General features: G+C 35.2%; 1 protein-coding gene across 1 annotated transcript in view; it reads right to left on the bottom strand.

Annotated features, from left to right (window-relative positions):
- Positions 1-1,702: 1,702 nt before the first annotated feature.
- RHOT1 (ras homolog family member T1) overlaps positions 1,703-18,086 on the bottom strand; it is a 43,947-nt gene continuing 27,563 nt past the window's right edge. The window contains exons 16-20 of the mRNA XM_007937548.1: positions 16,376-16,495; positions 15,284-15,486; positions 14,134-14,229; positions 12,379-12,501; positions 1,703-1,820 (exon numbers count right to left, since the gene is read on the bottom strand). Of these exons, the coding sequence (XP_007935739.1) occupies positions 1,703-1,820; positions 12,379-12,501; positions 14,134-14,229; positions 15,284-15,486; positions 16,376-16,495 (660 nt within the window). The remainder of the gene's footprint in view (positions 1,821-12,378; positions 12,502-14,133; positions 14,230-15,283; positions 15,487-16,375; positions 16,496-18,086) is intronic.

Below are 18,086 nucleotides of genomic sequence, written 5' to 3' on the forward strand. Positions count from 1 at the left end.
AGAAAATAATAAAGATGAGGAGTCACCAGATTTTTGCTTAATTTCTTTTTCTTCAAATTTAGAATGAAAATGGGAAGAAGGGGAAGTAAGGAAAGTATGCAAGCAAATACACGAGTCAGGTCTGACTCGAAGGCACATAACAACAAAACAACATTTTACAAGAGGCATAGTGCCTAAGGCATTTGACTGCTAAACAGAAGGCTGGCGGTTCAAACCCACCAGCCACTCCTCAGAAGGAAGGTTGGGCAATCTACTTCCATGGTGATACCACCTGGGAAACCCAAGGAGGGTTGCTATGAGTCAGATCCGACTCGACAGCAGTGAGTTTGGGTTTTTTTATTCCCAGTAGGTCATGCCATTACTTGTTGCTCAAGAAACATGATCTTGTGAGGAAAGGACTTTCAGAACAGCAAAGGGAAAAAAATTCACGTTAAGGAGCAAATAAACAGGTAAATTGTAGAAATGACATTTGCTATCTATACATGTAGGGAAAACTGGCCTTTTTAAGAACAGATTTCCCACAACTTTTAAAACAGATTTCCTCTTACAGACAAATCATAATTGTCTTCTTTTCTGTATTACCTTTTTGCATTAAAAAAAAAAAAAAAAAAAACTTTCAAGATAAGAAAGATACAAACCAGAGGATCTCATTCACATCTACAGGGAAATACTTGCTTTGTGAGACAAAAAAGTCATGATCACAGAACACAGCAGTTATTTATTTAAATACTTGAAAAGGCTGATGATGGAAAAAATAGGTTTATCATGAGAGCTTATTATTTATTAGATTTATTTTATCATTTAAAAAAGTGCTGACTCTAGGCTGTCCTAGCCAGACAGAGAGCACACCTCATGACACATGCAGTGACTGCAATAGACCCTAACAGACACAGCCATTACAGAATGATTTACACATTGGGAAGAAATTCAACAGTGGTAATGGTGACTGTTTATTTAAACTAAAAACACTGATAATATACAAATTGTTTTTCTCATTTGATTGAAAGGGTTATAAAATTCAACATACTGACAAAAGCCACACAGTCACATAGACAACACTTCTATTTGCCTCTGGCTTACCTCTTCCTTAAGGGAGAGGCTCACACTCAGCTGTACGATTTTCTAGATTGTGCGATGGCTTCAAGGCTGGCCTACCATAAGTGATCCCTTTTTCTTGAACTGGAAGGAAGTTGTGTTGGTAAGCTGACACTGACTTGCTTGTTTTTAAAAACGGAGAGAAAACGGCATATTGTGCCTCATGTATTTATAGAAGGATCATTCTGAGTAAATGGGAAATAAATAAGTGACCTGTGACTAAATACAATCTCTGGGCTGACTCACACCTAGGAGAGTAAGCCAACTGAGCACTAACGATACCGTGTAGAAATGTCTAGAGACATCATTTCCAGAATGCACTCTGTGAGACCATATCTTGCCTGAATATATACATTATTTACAAAATAGTCCCTTTTGGCCTCTAAAATTTAGCCATTTTAGTTTGGCTGTTAAGTGGTATTCTGTTCATATGCTAGCCAATACTGCAGTTATAACTATCATTAAAATACTCTTATGCATGAATTACAAATATTAATAAAGTAACTGCATGTATAAATATCTCAACATTTCTAGCAGAATTTAAAGCATTCAGAATGTACATAAAAGTTATTTGTTTTTGGTAGGGCCAGTGTTTTTTTTTTTTAAATCATCGCTGTTTCAATAATGCTTTGTACATAGCAAAGCCCAAAACTGCAAAAACAGTAGCACCAAAACTTGCTCGAAGCCAAAACGTGGAACTCTTGAGGTCAGCTTGTGTCACGTGCCTGCAGTCAGAAAATACAATTATTATTTAAAATACGATTAGTGTGAGAGCCTCATGCCAGTCATGTACCTGTCTACTTTTAGGGAAGTATTAGCACACTTGTCAGGCTAATTGCATACAGTGATGCTCACCAATCATTCATCCGTATAGCCACATATAGATCGCTTAATCATATTTCATCAAAAAGTTATAATGTAGATATTACTAAAGACAAATATCTGTGCAATTAGCTACTATTTTGAAGTAGACAACATTTAAATTTTTATACATTTTTTTCACATTGGAAACGCAGAAGTTATACAAATCAACATACCACTTTTATACCACTGTGGTCCTTCAAATAAGAGGTAAGACTGAGTTCTCACAATTTTGAGAGTCTGTTTCATGGAACTTAAATAGTTTGCCACCTCCTGTCCCCAGAAACCACAAAGCTGTCTTGTAAGCAGTTAAGTGACAAGTGACAATACTTTTCTAAGAGCAATGATTAAAGTCACCTTTAAAAACACTGAGCCCCATAAAAATTTACCAAAAAAATTCCAAAAAGGGAGAAGATGTAAATCGGTTTGTATTAATTTTGTTATCATTAATTAAAAAACATAACAAATAAATAAATAAATAAAAACCCTGGTGTTAGACAGGCAGTGGCAATGGTAACAACTACAGGACATAATGTTACACGATGGACTGGAAGGTAAATGACATAAAAGACATATGCATGACAAGAACAGGGACAGCCTTTGTCACAAACTGAGTTTGTGAGCATGCTCAGTTAATACAGTGCGAAGCACCCTCAAGAGTCTCAAGTATGACAGCTTACCATGAAGAGGACAAAGCTCTAAAGCAAAGGTTGGAATACTCTACTCAAGTGTCACTGAAGTTTTAGTTAAGTGAACACAATTGAGATGATGTAGAAAATTTGCAGAATTAAGAGCACAGAAGGACTGTCTATTCATTTTACAACTACATTAAGTAAAAAGATTTGAAGCAAAAGTGAGACGTCATTAAAAGACCAAGACACTAACATGTGCAAAAGGGTTAAGAGCTAAGAATACAAATTATATAAAACTACTTTGCCCTCAGTAATAGGTACAGAGTGAACAATCAGATTAGTTATCTCAAAACGCAATTTGTCCATTCTCTGAAATAAGTCTATACTAAAGGCAGATTGGCCCATGCTTATCACCATGGCAAAGCAGCATACAGCACTCCAATCTCTCATGTGATTATTCTTTCACAAAGCAAAGTAATGATACATGGTCATTCCACCTTGCAAGTTAGTTTTCCAACAGGCAGTGTTGTTCTCTTTAAAAAAAAAAAAAAAGGAAAAGAATCCTTAGGTTTCAGTTTTTCCACCTGGAAAAACTCCAAGGTCAACCGACTGGCTGTGGAAAATGTTACCTGGCTTCAAGTAAAAGTGGACCATGAGATGACCCCATGAAGATGGAATCTTCCACAGAGCTGACAGCGTGCACCTGGTGAGCAATACTGCCTTCGTCGTCTGCTAACAGCATGGCACCCCACTCAGCTACCTGGACTCTTAACCTTTTACACACATGCACACAATTTGCAGTTCACAACAGAGCTCACAAAAGAAGGGGACCCAAAATAACAGCTCTCAATTAAATATCCCATATACAAAGTCAATTGCCACCCTATGTGATGCATTGCATGCTTTCTGTGTTTAAAATAAATATATTCTATAGCAGACTTGACAAACTTAAAAGAAAAAAAAAAAAACTATCTATATGTAGTCTTTTAAAATGTTCACAAAGTGGACAAGGAAACCTAAAACTGTTATACACATTCTCTATGTATTCCCACTGCGGCCACTCTTTGAATACCCAAAATGCTAAGAGAAGCTCTTGAAACTAATAATATAAGCAGTACCTGACAGTAAGCAGTGACCATAGTAGTCATTTAAAACGAGTCTAACAAGTATTAGTCATGAAGTTTATAGATGCTCATAACTTTGGACTACCAAAAACTGTAAACATAAATTTGAGAGACTATGAAAACTTGAGTCCAACATTCCAGACTCATAGACTACCGTGGATCGCCGAGAACTTCAAAGCTTACAACTCTAAATCAATAGAGATGTGCAGGACATAAAAATGAGAACACAAGCTAGAAGTGGATTACAGCTTCTGCTTCAGCTTTGGGCTACCTGTGATTATCACACATCTGTACTGATGGAGACTTTTTGTTTTTAATGTTAAGATTTATTTTTTAATTTAGGAGAGTGGGATTAGGATTTAAGCTAGCTATGATCACACACAAACATCAAATAATTTCTTATTTCTTCAAATATGACTATCTGTTTCACATAGCTCCCTTTCTTGTGTTTTAAGAAAGTATTACCATTCCTGAACTAATGTATTCTGACTGACTTTAAAGCTTAGTTTTCTTTTACATTTCAAGACAATCACTATTCTCCCCAAGCTCCAGTATAGCCTTCAATAAGACAAATGGAGACACATAATTATCTATACATGGGAAACATCGAGACATGCTCAGGATAACAGCTAGTTCAAAACTGAAGGCAATGAGTAACTCCTAACATCTACTTTGATGGCTCCACCAATGTTTACAACACTCTCAGATGTAGAAAGCTACTCAGAGAACTATTTATGCCTTTACCACGCTCATTTCAAAGCTGCAATAACCAGGGTCTATTTCTGAAAGCACAAGCATTTATAATTGTGACAGCACATTTGTTACTGCTTAGCTAACTGACAATACCTCAATAGAGAATAACGTAATCTTAAATGTATTCCCTAAGTAAGTATCAGGAACTGATTCATGAGTGTCATTTCAGGTCTCAAGAAGACAGAGTTTCATAAAACTGTGCTTCTTAGTTCATTTCAAAACCCAAGCAACAATAATTCCTCCACAATTTAAAAACATAAATCTTTCAAAATGACTCACCTAAAATATCATCTCAGAATAGTCTTAATGGATACTTTTTCTTTTATTTCTTAAAGTTTACTTTTGATGAGTACAAAGGTAATATATGCTCATTATAGCATATATAAAAAATGAAATGGGGAGAAAAAACAAAAATCACCCAGAGTCCGATCACCCAAAAGCAACCACTGAAAATTTGGTGCATTTCCTTTTAGAGTTTTTCTACGTATTTTTAAAATAGCTGCAAACGCAATGCAATGCATGTAACTTACAAAATTTTATATCCTTTTTTAAACCACAATGTAAGAAGTTTTCTACACAGTATGGAAACATCATTTTCAACAGCTGCATCATATCCATCCTCTGGTGGCTAATGCATGGATCTGTGATTATAAATAAAGCTCACAACATCTTTCTACATAAAGTTTTTCTCTATATTTAGGATATTTTTCTTAAGATACACGTCCCAGGGATGAATAGGTCAAGTGTGTGTGCATGTGTGTGTGTGTAAAGGTTCTTTGTTCTATGTACGATATAGGATAACCACCAAACTTTCCTACTCTATTTGAAATAAGATCATTTAGTTCAGTAATATCTCTTTTTAGAACATAAGAAACAAAGACTAAGTGCTAGAATTGAACCTCAATTAATCATTTGCAGCTTGTCAGAGCTTTCAAGTTCTTAGGCAGAAAATTCCTATTTCTGGGACATGGGCTTTTTGGCTTAGAACTACTGTGGGTCCCATACATGTATCAAATGGCAAGTTCTCCTTGACACAAATGTGGGAGCCAAACAACATGTTTGGACTTCGTCATTATTAAGACTACTACTTAATGCAGAGAGAAGAAAATGTTTCAAAATTCTGGCAATCGAATGTCAAATGGAGTGTTGTTTAGGTGAACAGTTACACAAAGCAGACACAAGGTTCAATGTATTTAACCAATAATAAATAAAGAGAATATTATCAATTGTAATATTTAGATATATATATATCAAATTCTAAAGGGCACAATGGAATGAAATCTATTCTAGCTATTCCCAAATAGGGTGTTGCCATCACCTCCCCAAATAGGATATTTTTAATACTCCAGTTGACACTGATCTTTATAATCTGTCATAGGACTTTATATCTGAGATATAAAAACTATATGCAGAGACCTAAGAATCTGCAAAAATGAGAATTTGAGGGAGGAAAAGAATTCAGAAGGGTCCAGATATCAGTTCACTTTGTCTTAGCAGGTTCTATAGGGAGGGAAGTTCAAATTCAGTAGCACATACTTAGAAGTAGGAAGGCTATGAGCCTTTAAGGAGAGCAGCTCCACATACAAAACTCCCAGAGTCCCTTTTATCAGTCCTTCCACACACTTTTGCATAAATTAATCTGAATTTCCTTGTTTTCATTCTTCTCTCAGAATTTCATCCTTTCCAAACCCAATTCAGAGGTGTACAGTGCACTAATATGAATAGTCTTCTATTGTACAATGTGATCTGTATATGCATATCAAGTATGATTTTAAGATAACAAAATACTCTGCAGCAACAGTCTACGCAACTGTAATAAACCTGTGCAAGTTACTAGGGCTTATACATATAAAGCTTTTTTCCTACTTGCAATTATACATCTCAAGCTAAAAATTATACTGATTATCAAAATTCTATTTTCTGTTTTTGAAAAAAAATTTTTTTTTTTTAGGTCTTTTGGATCTTCCTCTGACCGTTTCTGCCTGGTGAAGCATCTTCTATATCTATTTCTATTAATAATGCCACTACTGCTAATAATAATTTTAATTTAATATTATTTCTCTATAATTGAACTAGTAGACATAAAATATTTTAGTATTTCTCATAGGTTAAAAAATCAAAACACAGCATTCAAAAAAAGATGAATTACAACAAAAATCATAAGCAAGCTGTTAACTGAGCATGCCTAAATAGAACATACTTTGGAAAAGAACAGAGGTGTGCATCAAGGTCAAGAAATGCTTCACCAAGCATCAGATGAATCCCAATTTAAAGATGATCACAGCCACACAGGAAATGCTCCAATATCTGTCTGTTAACCATCAATACTTTAAAAGATCAGATTAGGCTAACTCTACTTTGTCATGTCCTTTCACATACTAACAAAATAGCAAAGATTTTTAAAATTTACAAGCACCAGCAGCTTACTTAATGAGAATCTATAATGTAAATTCTTGTGTAATTTTAAACTCAAGTATCCAAATTATAAGAAAAGTCTTATAAGGACCTTCCCACAAGGCAAAGTATTAGTTTCATACAAAACTACAACATAGAACTTCCTTGGATACATATTTCACTAACATCTCTAAGAACTCTTCTTAAGATTCCCAACCGGATCTCTGAAACATTAGATTTCTAAAAACCTATTGTAAAGCAATCCTACATAAAAGCAGTTCTTTTTGGTCTAAGACAGTAAAGGCCTTTCTTCAAAAAAGGGCTTCCATATTAAGTGCCATTATTTTAAAGAAAGACCCTCAACTAGATGACTGACCCTGGCTGCAAGGACGGGCTCGAGCATGGCAGCGACTGTGAGGACGCACAGGACCAGGCAGTGTTTGCTTCTGTGGTCCATTAGGGCTGCTATCAGTTGCAACTGACCTGATAGCACCTAAAACAACAACATAATAAAAGAGGAACTTGGGTGATTATTAAAGCAGTAACATTCATATGGGCAAATGAAGTAGGTTAATAAATGGCTTAAAAGGAATGTCACATACGTTCAATTTTAAAACTACATTTAAAAAATAGAGTAAAAAATATAATGGGAATGATGACTGTCCATCATACTTTTGACTCTCTGCAACTACTCAGTGTGAATTATGTATGCACTTGGTTGCTGAAGTAAAACGATACCACCAAACCTAAGAAGTAACATGAACAAATAGTCTATAGGACTAATGCAAATAATAAAATGAGATGAAAGAAACCCTAACACCAAAATATGCACATCAAAATAATAAATTGTAAAGTAAACCGTTTTTGATTAAATTACAGGTTAGGAGAGGTGGGAGGGTTTACACAGAAACTTAGCTTGGAAAGGGATCCAACGGAGTTAAAATGACTAAATGGGACAGACAGATGAAAATGAACATCTAAAGGAGAGGACAGATGAAGGTTCACGGCCCACTGCAGGAGAGCAACATCGTCATGCACAAAGCAGGCGTGTCCTGAGGCTGGAGTAACAGGGACTTAGCAAATCAAAGTCCTGGGTAGTTCAAACCAACAATCAAGCTCATGCCTGCACAACCTTCCCATCACTTTCAGATTAGGAAAGGAGGAAATTGTGAATGTGGTAGGGTACCTTTAAAAAGCTATTTACATTAAAATATATTCAAAAAGTATTTTCCACGGTAACATGGTTTACAATATTTGAAACAAAAGCACTCTCAAAGACTAAAATCATGTGGCCACATGTTAATCATTTTCCAAATATAAGGTCAAATAAGTCTAGTTATTTATAAATTATTCGAAAGAAAAACATAAACCTATGCCCAGATCTGTCATGTGAGATCACAATTACCAAAGAACAAAGGTGTGTGTGAGACATTTATGTGGGCAGTTCACATGCTGAGGTCAGTATACATTTAATTAAATTGGAAAGAAAAGTAATTTATTACTAGTGTCTACTTATGCAGTACCCATAAATAAGCTCAAGTAAAAAGACAACTGCTTCTGGAGAACAACAGCTAAGGGGAAAAAGGGGCATTTTCAGAAATGAGTCAGTTGAAACTATATTAAGTATGAACTAATTAATTAGGCTTAAACCCTACCATGATCCAGTTATGTGGCATTTTTCTTTTTAGCATTAGGGACTAAGGTCACTGAAAATATAAACAAAGATTTAAACTTTTTTTTTTTTTTTTAAATGATACCGTATTTAGAATAGGGCCTCAAACATGTACCATCTCTGGAAGTGATTTCTATTTCAGAGATCAAACATTTCAACAAGTTCACTAAAATAATGTGCTAATCTGAGACCAGGAGAGGTACACGAATATTTGGGGTTCACAGACAATTAGTGAAATTTTTTGCTTAAAGAGAAAGGACAAAGAATTTAGGACCAGTCTTTTACAATTCTAAATCAAACATAGGCATGGCAGTTATGATTTCTAAAAACAAAACAGCTTAGTGTTGAGTAGGAATCTTCCCTATTGAAACATAGTGAAAAATTCCTAAACAATTTTTACTTAGTTAATCTTTTTCTGCTTATGTAACATTAAGACAAGACTAGCACAGGAACCAAGTAACCAACCACCAAAGGTTGCTGAAACCAGAGAAGTGGAGGCTTCCCCCCACAAAAAAAATAATAGGGAAAGGTGGTTCCTTTCTCATCCTAAATTTTTCATGGGAAATAAGTAAAATGATGAGGGCAGATAGTCATCTTCAGTTCTAGGTAAACTTTTTTTTTAGCCTACATGTTCACACCTATAGACCATACCTGAAGACTGAGATAGCAAACTGGTGGCCTGTTAACATGCTTTGTTCGTTCTGATTAACACTAAAAATATTTTTAAACTATCATTATTTAAATATCAGGAAGTTTCACACAAAAATCCTGATTTGCAGTGTCTCATAGAATCAGAAGACCTGGCAATATCAGGCCTCCATAACAACCGGCCTTATTCCTTATTCTCCTTATTTCCTGTACTCATTCATTCACATTATCCACCCAGAACCTGTAGGCTCTGAATTTTTGGGCCACCCCCAGCACCTACATTACCTATATCCTTTTGTAAACTAGGAGAAACTCAATATAGAACCCCTAAAACTCCCCTGTACTTCTATCAAATATATGAATTAAATACTAACAGGGGTCAGTAAGGATTTCTTTAAAAGATCCACTGGTTTCCTGTTTCGTCTTTTTCATTCTTTCTATCCTCGATCATTATATATCAGTGATGTGTGCTGGTATTACCATTAAATTACTTTCAGCATATAAACAGACATGACAAACTTCCTGATTTATCTTCTAGGATCACTGTTTGGAGTAATTTACTATAAGCTAGCAGATCCATTTGAAACACATACAACCTATTTTACTTGGAAGCTGACTAAATTTTTGTCACCAAAGATACGAACAATGAATCAATATGGACAATCAAGAACCTCTAGAAAAAATAAGAAAGTAAGTGGTTTGTGAGCAGCAGTTACTAGGATCCAAGGTAGATTCATCAAGAATAAGATAAAAAGCTGTCATTTCCTATTTAGATAAATACAGTACATTGGTAGATCAGAAGAGTATGGTAGAGATTATACACTGATTTCAGAAGAGTCCTTCATGAAATCTCTGATGATAAAAAAAAAAAAAAAAAGATAAAATGTGGGCCAGATAATAATACATTTTTTAAGTGAGTGCAAAATTCCCCAAGTATTTTGAACCTGAGTCACTGGGGAAAGAGTTCTCTAGTGGAAGACACAAGGCTTGCTCACTTTAGCACACACTCACCCTCTCTCTCTCCAGTCTCTGAATATTCAATATAATTTCTCATCTGTAACTTGAAAGACAGAGGAGATATGCCTATCACATTTGCAAATAACACAATGCTGAGAGAGCTATATAATGGGACAAATGACAGAAATGATGTTTGAAATGACTGAGCTAGAACAAATGGATCAAAAGGAAGAATATGACATTGATAGGGATACATATGTAATGCTGTAGTTAGATTCAAAGAATCAACTAAAGAAAGATGTCAAATACAGAAGGGGCATCTTGGCTTAATAGCACTTCATGTGAAAAAAAAAATTATTTCAATTGACCCCAAGATTAATGTGTCAGCAGGGGGAAATGGACTCATGCAACAGACAGGTATTGTCCTAACTGTGGGACATGACTTCCAATGTGTTCTGGGCTAGTCAGACCAAATCTGAACACTGTTCTCTATTCTCAGCAGCATATTTTAAAAGGTACCCTGAAAACCTAAGGGGATTTAGATGAGGACAATCATGAGTGATGAGGTCACTAAACCATCTAATTTAAGAAAAGGCTGAAAGAAATGGGGATGTTCTACCTGGAGAAGAGAAATTAGGGGAGACATGATGGTCTTCTTCAAATGTCTGAAGGATTGCTATGCTGAAGAGGGAGTAGAATGGTCGTATGTTGTTCTAAAGGGCAGAACTAAAACTAGAGGAGAGAAAGTCATAGGGAAAATATTTTAGTTAAAAAAAAAAAAAGCAAAAGTAAAAACTCTAATGAGGAAAGTTATCAGCAGATAAACATCACTCTCTCAGGAAGGCCACAGAAGGCCAGATGGAGTTCCAGAATCTGTTCCAACTCTTAAGATTCCCAACACCAGAGCTCGAGTATTGTTTGGTTTGAACTAGCCTTACATCCGCTCAGTCAGTGGTCATGAGCGAATGTCTGGGGTTTATTACTTTACAGGACTCCACTCAAAGCACAGCAGAACTCTACCACCAAATGTGTGTGGTGATCCCTTCAAATCCCTGAGACACTGCACTCTTACTCCACAGAACTGCTATGCTTAAAACATCTATGAAACCCTTTTAGAATGCCTCAAAGTCAGTTTTGGACTGACATAAGATACTATCTTATTATCTCATAAACATGTCTATGTGCTATTGGTGGACACAAACTATCTTATTCATTTGGTAGTTGGTGTCTAGCTAGTCAGTGAGTATCCAATGGAGAACCAAAATAACCCATCTCTAACCCAAATTTATTACTCAGCCTGAGGTTTCAACTTAATTAAATCCAGCTCCCAATGACATCTGAATGATTTCAAAAACCTAATTTATCTTTAGACACATAAAAATTTGATGTCAGATACAAATTAGTATTACATAGGCCCTTAAATGCTCAAAAAATGTAAAATCAATTTGAACAAAGGTAGTATAACTAGAAGGATATAACTTTCTAAGTTCCTTACTTTGAAGGAATATATACATACTGTCTTTTTTGTTTTTATTTCTTTTAAAAAAGCTCATTACTTTATAGGCATACTTCATGCGTTGGGCTCAGTTATAAAGATCTTAAAAGCTAGTGGAGTTATTACTACCGATCTTTTCATTTCCACATTCCTTTGAGTCCTTAAAATTGGTTATTATCCTCATTTCCAGAAAACATGTTCTTTCAAATAAACATTTTAGGTGCTTAAAAGTAAAATTAGATTATGATTATAAATGGTTTCAAGAACAGAGAATTTCTTTTCAAACCCAAAATACTAGTACATATTAGTAAACATACTAAAACATTAGTATGGTTTTAGTAAGATGTATTATCTGAACGTAAGCTGAGTAAAATGTAATAATGTATTTTATTTGGGATCAAAGTGTCTTTTCCTTGCACAAATGTCCTAATTTATTTCTACAACTCATAGCTAAAATCTTCCTATATGTATTATCTAAAGAAAATATACTTTAACTTCCTTAATGAAAAAGTATCAAAAATCTCATTTATAGACCCTAAACATATCTATTAATTTCAGATATTACTAAGGATGATTTCAAAACTAAACATGGTCAATTGTCATCACAGTGAGAATTTTAGTGGAACTTAGTTGGGAATCAGTCAGCTTGGCGTCTTTGTAGTGAGTATCTATGTAATAAATAGTTATCCACTCTTTTCTTTTGTATTTTAACGGAATGCCTGGTACCCAGTAAAGAAAGTTAAGAACCTGTTAAGAACTGCGGTGAAGATTTTGTTCTTTACAGATTGCAGCAAGTCTGAGTTGAGGAAGTTCTGACAGATGCAAAATGTACACCTGTTGCAGGTGCACATACAGCGTAACCGGGCATGGCTGCGAAAACACACAGAAGGACAGGAGTTGAGTTCTTACTTATGAATATGGCACAAGTTAGGGTGTGCCAACTTAAAAAAAAAAAAGATTTAGGCATAAGCAACACTTTTTGTAAAAAGGAAAACGATAGTGTGGGGCATGCTGAAGCTGTGCATAATTCCACATTTATCAAAAATGTAATAAATAGTAGTAACTCCCTCCTCCCTCCCTAGGTAAAATCAGCTAACACTTCTTTTTTGGAGAAGGGGAGGGTATTATTACTGTACGATTTTGGTGGAATAAATACGTACAGCTATAGATGGCACCCTCATCTAAATCACTTTTTAAAAAATGACTGAGCCATAGCACCCCACCAAAAGGACAGTTTGCTAACATTTAAATAACCACTCCCTCCTCCTCTCCTCCTCCCTGAGCATACACACATGCCTGAAAACCAGGAAGGAGAAGAGAGACAAATGCACAAGAGTCAAAAGGTGAGTATATTCAACTCTGAAGAGATGTGAACATCGTCTTTAATTTATCAAGCACCCTGTCTCCCAAAGGAAAGCAAAGTGCTTCATAAGTTTCTACTTGAATGAACTATAGGATTAATTTCATCTGCTATCAAAACACAGCAGCTAAGTATGATAGTATGAAACTCTGAGTAAAGATGTAAAAATCAACAATGGATCCAATTGAAATTAGGTGTGAAATTTAGGGAGGCTTTCTGACTCCTTTCTGGTTGAGTGGAGTTGTACCAGCTGGTGCAGGTACATGGGGCAACCCATTTCACCTAGGCCCTAACAACCAAAGCAGGGGGCTTCAGTGACTGCTCAGTGGTCAGAGCCACTCAGATATACAAGGCACCCATGAAGAGGTACTGGCGCAGAACCCACTCAGAAAAGCGCCACCTGAGGAATCAATGCCATTACTTCCTGTAACACCTGAACATTTTTAGAGGCGTCTCAGTCAAAGGACTGGCTCACTCTGACTTGGCTTAGTTTGTGAGATCTGATGAGGCCACAGCACATGGGCGGCATGATTGTGGAGATTAGCAGCTTCCCAATAATGCCTAATTCCCAATATGAAGAAAAACAAGAATTAATTTTTTCTTAAAACTTTGACAGGCTCAAGATATTCCTTTTTAAAACTTGATTCGTAATGATGAGTGTATTGCTATTATGAAGTAAGTCACTGCCAGCTGTCATACTGGAATCCTTCATTATTTTATAAATTGAATCTGACTCTTCAACATACACAAGGCTCCACCCACCAAAAAGGAGGGATGCAAAGTATGCTTAGCAACAGGGAGATGCTTCATGAGAAGTCGTTTGGGATTAATCATATAAACAAGTGTCCATGTATGTACATTTATCATATACACACACACACACACAAACAAGAGTTACAGTAAAATATCATAAAGCTGCAGATCTATATATGAACATAGTTGCAGTTATTTACAAGATTAAAATAGGACATTTACATAGTAACAAAGACACCATAATATACAGTTAAGCAGTAAGCCTGACCAAGCAGTGCGTTTCCGGATAATTAGGTAGTCACTAATTATGCCACAAAAGGAGCTCTCATAATTCTATTAAGAAAATGTCAACAAAATCCCACAGAAGCCATAAAGAAAAAGTAACTTACAAAGCAGTTTTTAGAAAGACCCAGATTTTTCTCAAATTCTCTATTCTATCAGTGTTGCCCGTGTCTCGGGAGAGTCTGTCTCTGTAATGATCCTCTCTGCAGATAACACACACGAGAGTTTTAAAGCAACAGTAAAGCACAAATAAGGTTTTGCTTATCTTATAGTAATAGGAACGACTTGTCTTCCAATTATTATACAAACAGAATTTCAAGGGTTTGCTGCATTTAAAGAAAGTATTAGTTAATAAAATAGTGGTAAAATTAACTGATTTTAAAATCTCCACAAATAACACCTTTTTGAAACAACCTGTCTTGGTTTATAGCAATATTTGCTTATTATTCTATTTTATACTGAAGTTTTCATAAGAAGGAAAATAATTTAGAAACTATCATAATAATAAATAATAAACTATGAAGTCCTGAGAAACGCACTGCCTGAGAAATTATCTTGTTACAAAACAAAATTTACACAAACACACTACTTTAGGAGAATGCCATTAAGAGCCATGCAATTTTAAGGCAGTTAGTAAACTATGGAGATGACCACAATTATGTGCTTGTGCATATGCATGTATAGATATATAATAAATGTACATGAAATTTGTGGTTCATAACACTTAACGTAAAGCATTCATATAGCAGGAATTCCAATTACTACCAGTTTTTATGGCACTTAAAAAGATATTCTAAACTCAAACACAAACATAATTTAAACATAAATTCATAAAAGATTTTAGACTCCTCCACATATCCAAGGTCAATTAATCAACAGAAAAAAATAAAAATGATTTTTTTGTTCATATCTAAATGCCTTATCAGAATAAAACAATATGATGCCAACCCCATTTTATTGCAGTAAGATTTTTTTTTTTTTTTTGGCTGAGAAGGAGGGGTGCATTACATTGTACTGGACTATAAGATAATTACAGCCTGCTCAGTAATGTACAAATATTGTTAGAAGCACTGTTTACATCATTTCAACACCCAAACCAAACTAAATTTACTCAAAGTTGTACCTTCTCATTACAAAGTCTCTTTCTGTTGCTGAACAACTTCTATGTGACAAAGATTCCACCCTCATGGCTAAGAATGGCATGCAATGTTGTTATGAACCATGCAACATGAAAATGAAGACAGGGCAAGTACTTACGGATACATGGCCATTGTTGTCAACTTAACAAAGATATCCTTACTGGGTGCATCAGCAGTATTGCACGTGAAGGCTTGTGGTGGGGGCATTTTGTGTTTCCTGCAGAAATCAGTAGGTGAAATACTATACTCTTGTTTAACTTCATGCAGGTCTGACTTTGCAGCTACAATTAAGCAGGGTATTCTGCTGTCCATAAAGTGTTGCTGTGTAATAAAAAAATGAAATAAAAATCTCATAGCAAGCTAAAAAAAAAATAATTAAATATTATTGGGCAAAGCATCAACAATATTAAAGAGAGAAAGTGAACCAAGAGACAAAATTGGCAGTGGCCTAGTTCAGTCTCATATACTCAGTATGATCAGGACCATTTTCCTAATGACGATAATAGGACAAATCTGGACTGATTCTTCAGATGAACTACAATCTGAAAACCACGCATTTTTTATTAAAAAGATATCCACCTAAATTCCTCTATTGCAAGGAAGACTATTCAAATTTTTTCATATTACCTCTAACAACTAGTCCTTGAGCACATACATTTATATGTTTATATAGTCACAGTCAGGCTGAACATAAACATTTTAAAATGTATTACTGTTCCTCATAAAATTAATATTTTTAATGGATGCTTAATATGGCACGGAATTATTTTATCTTAATTTTGTTTTAAAATGCTAGAATCAATATGACTGCACACACAGCCTTCACTCCTATTGCACCCTTCTTGTCAATAATCTCAAAGGGACTGGTTTATCCTCTTGCTCAGGCTGTTATTCTAGGTACAACCGGCAATAAATAGCCCATGTGCATTCCTAACAGGCAGGAAGACCTCCACTGACGCAGAGGGTCTTAATCAGGAACGCACATCAGAATCCCACACGGAATTATTATTATTTTTTTAAATAGAGACATCTGGGACTCTGCCCCTTCAAAACCGAATCAGAAACATTAAGCTAGGGTACAGACATACATAGTTTTAAAAAGCTCCAAAACTGACTTTGTTGCATTTCCCTGGTTAGGAAACATCACATTACAATGCCACTAAACTCCATGTAAGGTTATATTTAGTACAAGACCATAAAAGAAACAAACCTTAAAAATCCTGGCACAGTACTCAAAGGACTTGGGATTACTGACATCATATACCAGGCACACCACATCACAAATGATCTCAGCCTCAGTTAGAAATTCCGACTCTGAGATATCATGCAACTTGTAAAAGGAAAAAGATAATGAGAAATATAAGTAGCACAACACTGATGTCTAAAGTTAGGTTGTCTTATTACCTGCTTATTTTGACCTGCTTAGAAAAGGATGCTAATTAAACGTACTTGTGCAGACCATTTTTTAAAGTAGGAAGTACAGATAAACAAGGAGCTTCTGACTTTGTGGTTTAAAAAAATAGTGATTAAGGTTCCAAAGAACATTTAGTGAGTGACTCATGTGGGTCCTTTACATACATTATGCACATTTTACAGATAAGGAAACAGACTCAGTGAGATTAAGTCAATTGCCCAAGATAACACATCTAACAATTCACTGCACCAGACTTTGAACTCAGATATCAGTCCCAGGTCTGTTTTCTTGCCTCCATATTATATTTTTTCCCAGTGATGAAAAACACAAATAGCTCTTTACCTTGAAGGTCATTTTGTTCTACATCACTGCTTACTCTTTTTGATGTTTATTACAAAACCACTTTAAGAAATATTCCATCTATGATATGATAATGCTCCAACAAGAATAAAATTCAGTACGGAATTCTCTAAGATAGTGCATCTTTGGTGAGAAGAAATGGGAAATGATGTAGGGTCAGAAATGACTCAATGTATTCCAAATAAAACACTGCTGTTAAACCAAAAAAAAAACCCAAACTCACTACCGTCGAGTCAGATCTGACTTGTAGTGACCCCCTCCTTGGGTTTCCAAGGCAGTATCACTATGGAAGTAGATTGCCCAGTCTTCCTTCCAAGGAGTGGCTGGTGGGTTTGAACCACCAGCCTTCTGGTTAACAGTCAAATGCCTTAGGCACTATGCCACCAGAGCTCCCAAAATACTGTTATAGCATATATATTCACAGACATGAAAGATACCAGTTTGTAAAGAATAGGCTAAGGATAAGAAAACTGAAAAATTAAGTCAATATTTACTGAGTACTCAATGTGTAGAATTACACCTACAGGAGAAGAACAGGAGACAAATAAGGTTTAATAAGAAACCAACAAGGACCATTCATCATAAAGAATACATATAAAATTCAATGTGATCATCTGACTGACAGATTAAACAATTTCTAAAAGACAAGGAAAAGTAGTGGACTTTTTTCTAGTACCTACAATTTGCCAGAAGCTTCTCACACTCGCTGACTTAAGAAGATATTCAGGCTCAGAGAGAGCAAGTCACTTTCTCAAGGTCACACAGGGGACCAGCGTTCAAACAGAAATCTGATTGGATCCAAGGAGAATATGTAAACTCTTTCTCCTGTATTTCATGTATCTTTTCAATCACTCTCTTTTTTCATTCATTTTTTAGACTAACACATGAGTTATCTATACATCCCACCCATCTCCAGACAAATAGATAAAACTCTGTTCAGATAACAGATAAACTACCAAGCACTTGCACTAATCTTTTCATATTAATTTGTAGTTAACAGTGGAGAAAATAATTTTTTTTTAAATAGAGATGGAGGAAACAGTAAAAAGGGAGTTAATTTTTTTAAAACTTTTCTTACTGAGGTATAACTTACATACAGTAAAGTTAACAAACTGACAAATTTTACATATATATATATATATATATA

The sequence above is a fragment of the Orycteropus afer genome, unplaced genomic scaffold (genome assembly GCF_000298275.1).
Source record: "Orycteropus afer afer isolate SDZICR_OR568_19922 unplaced genomic scaffold, OryAfe1.0 scaffold00042, whole genome shotgun sequence".
In the NCBI taxonomy this organism is placed as follows: domain Eukaryota; kingdom Metazoa; phylum Chordata; class Mammalia; order Tubulidentata; family Orycteropodidae; genus Orycteropus; species Orycteropus afer.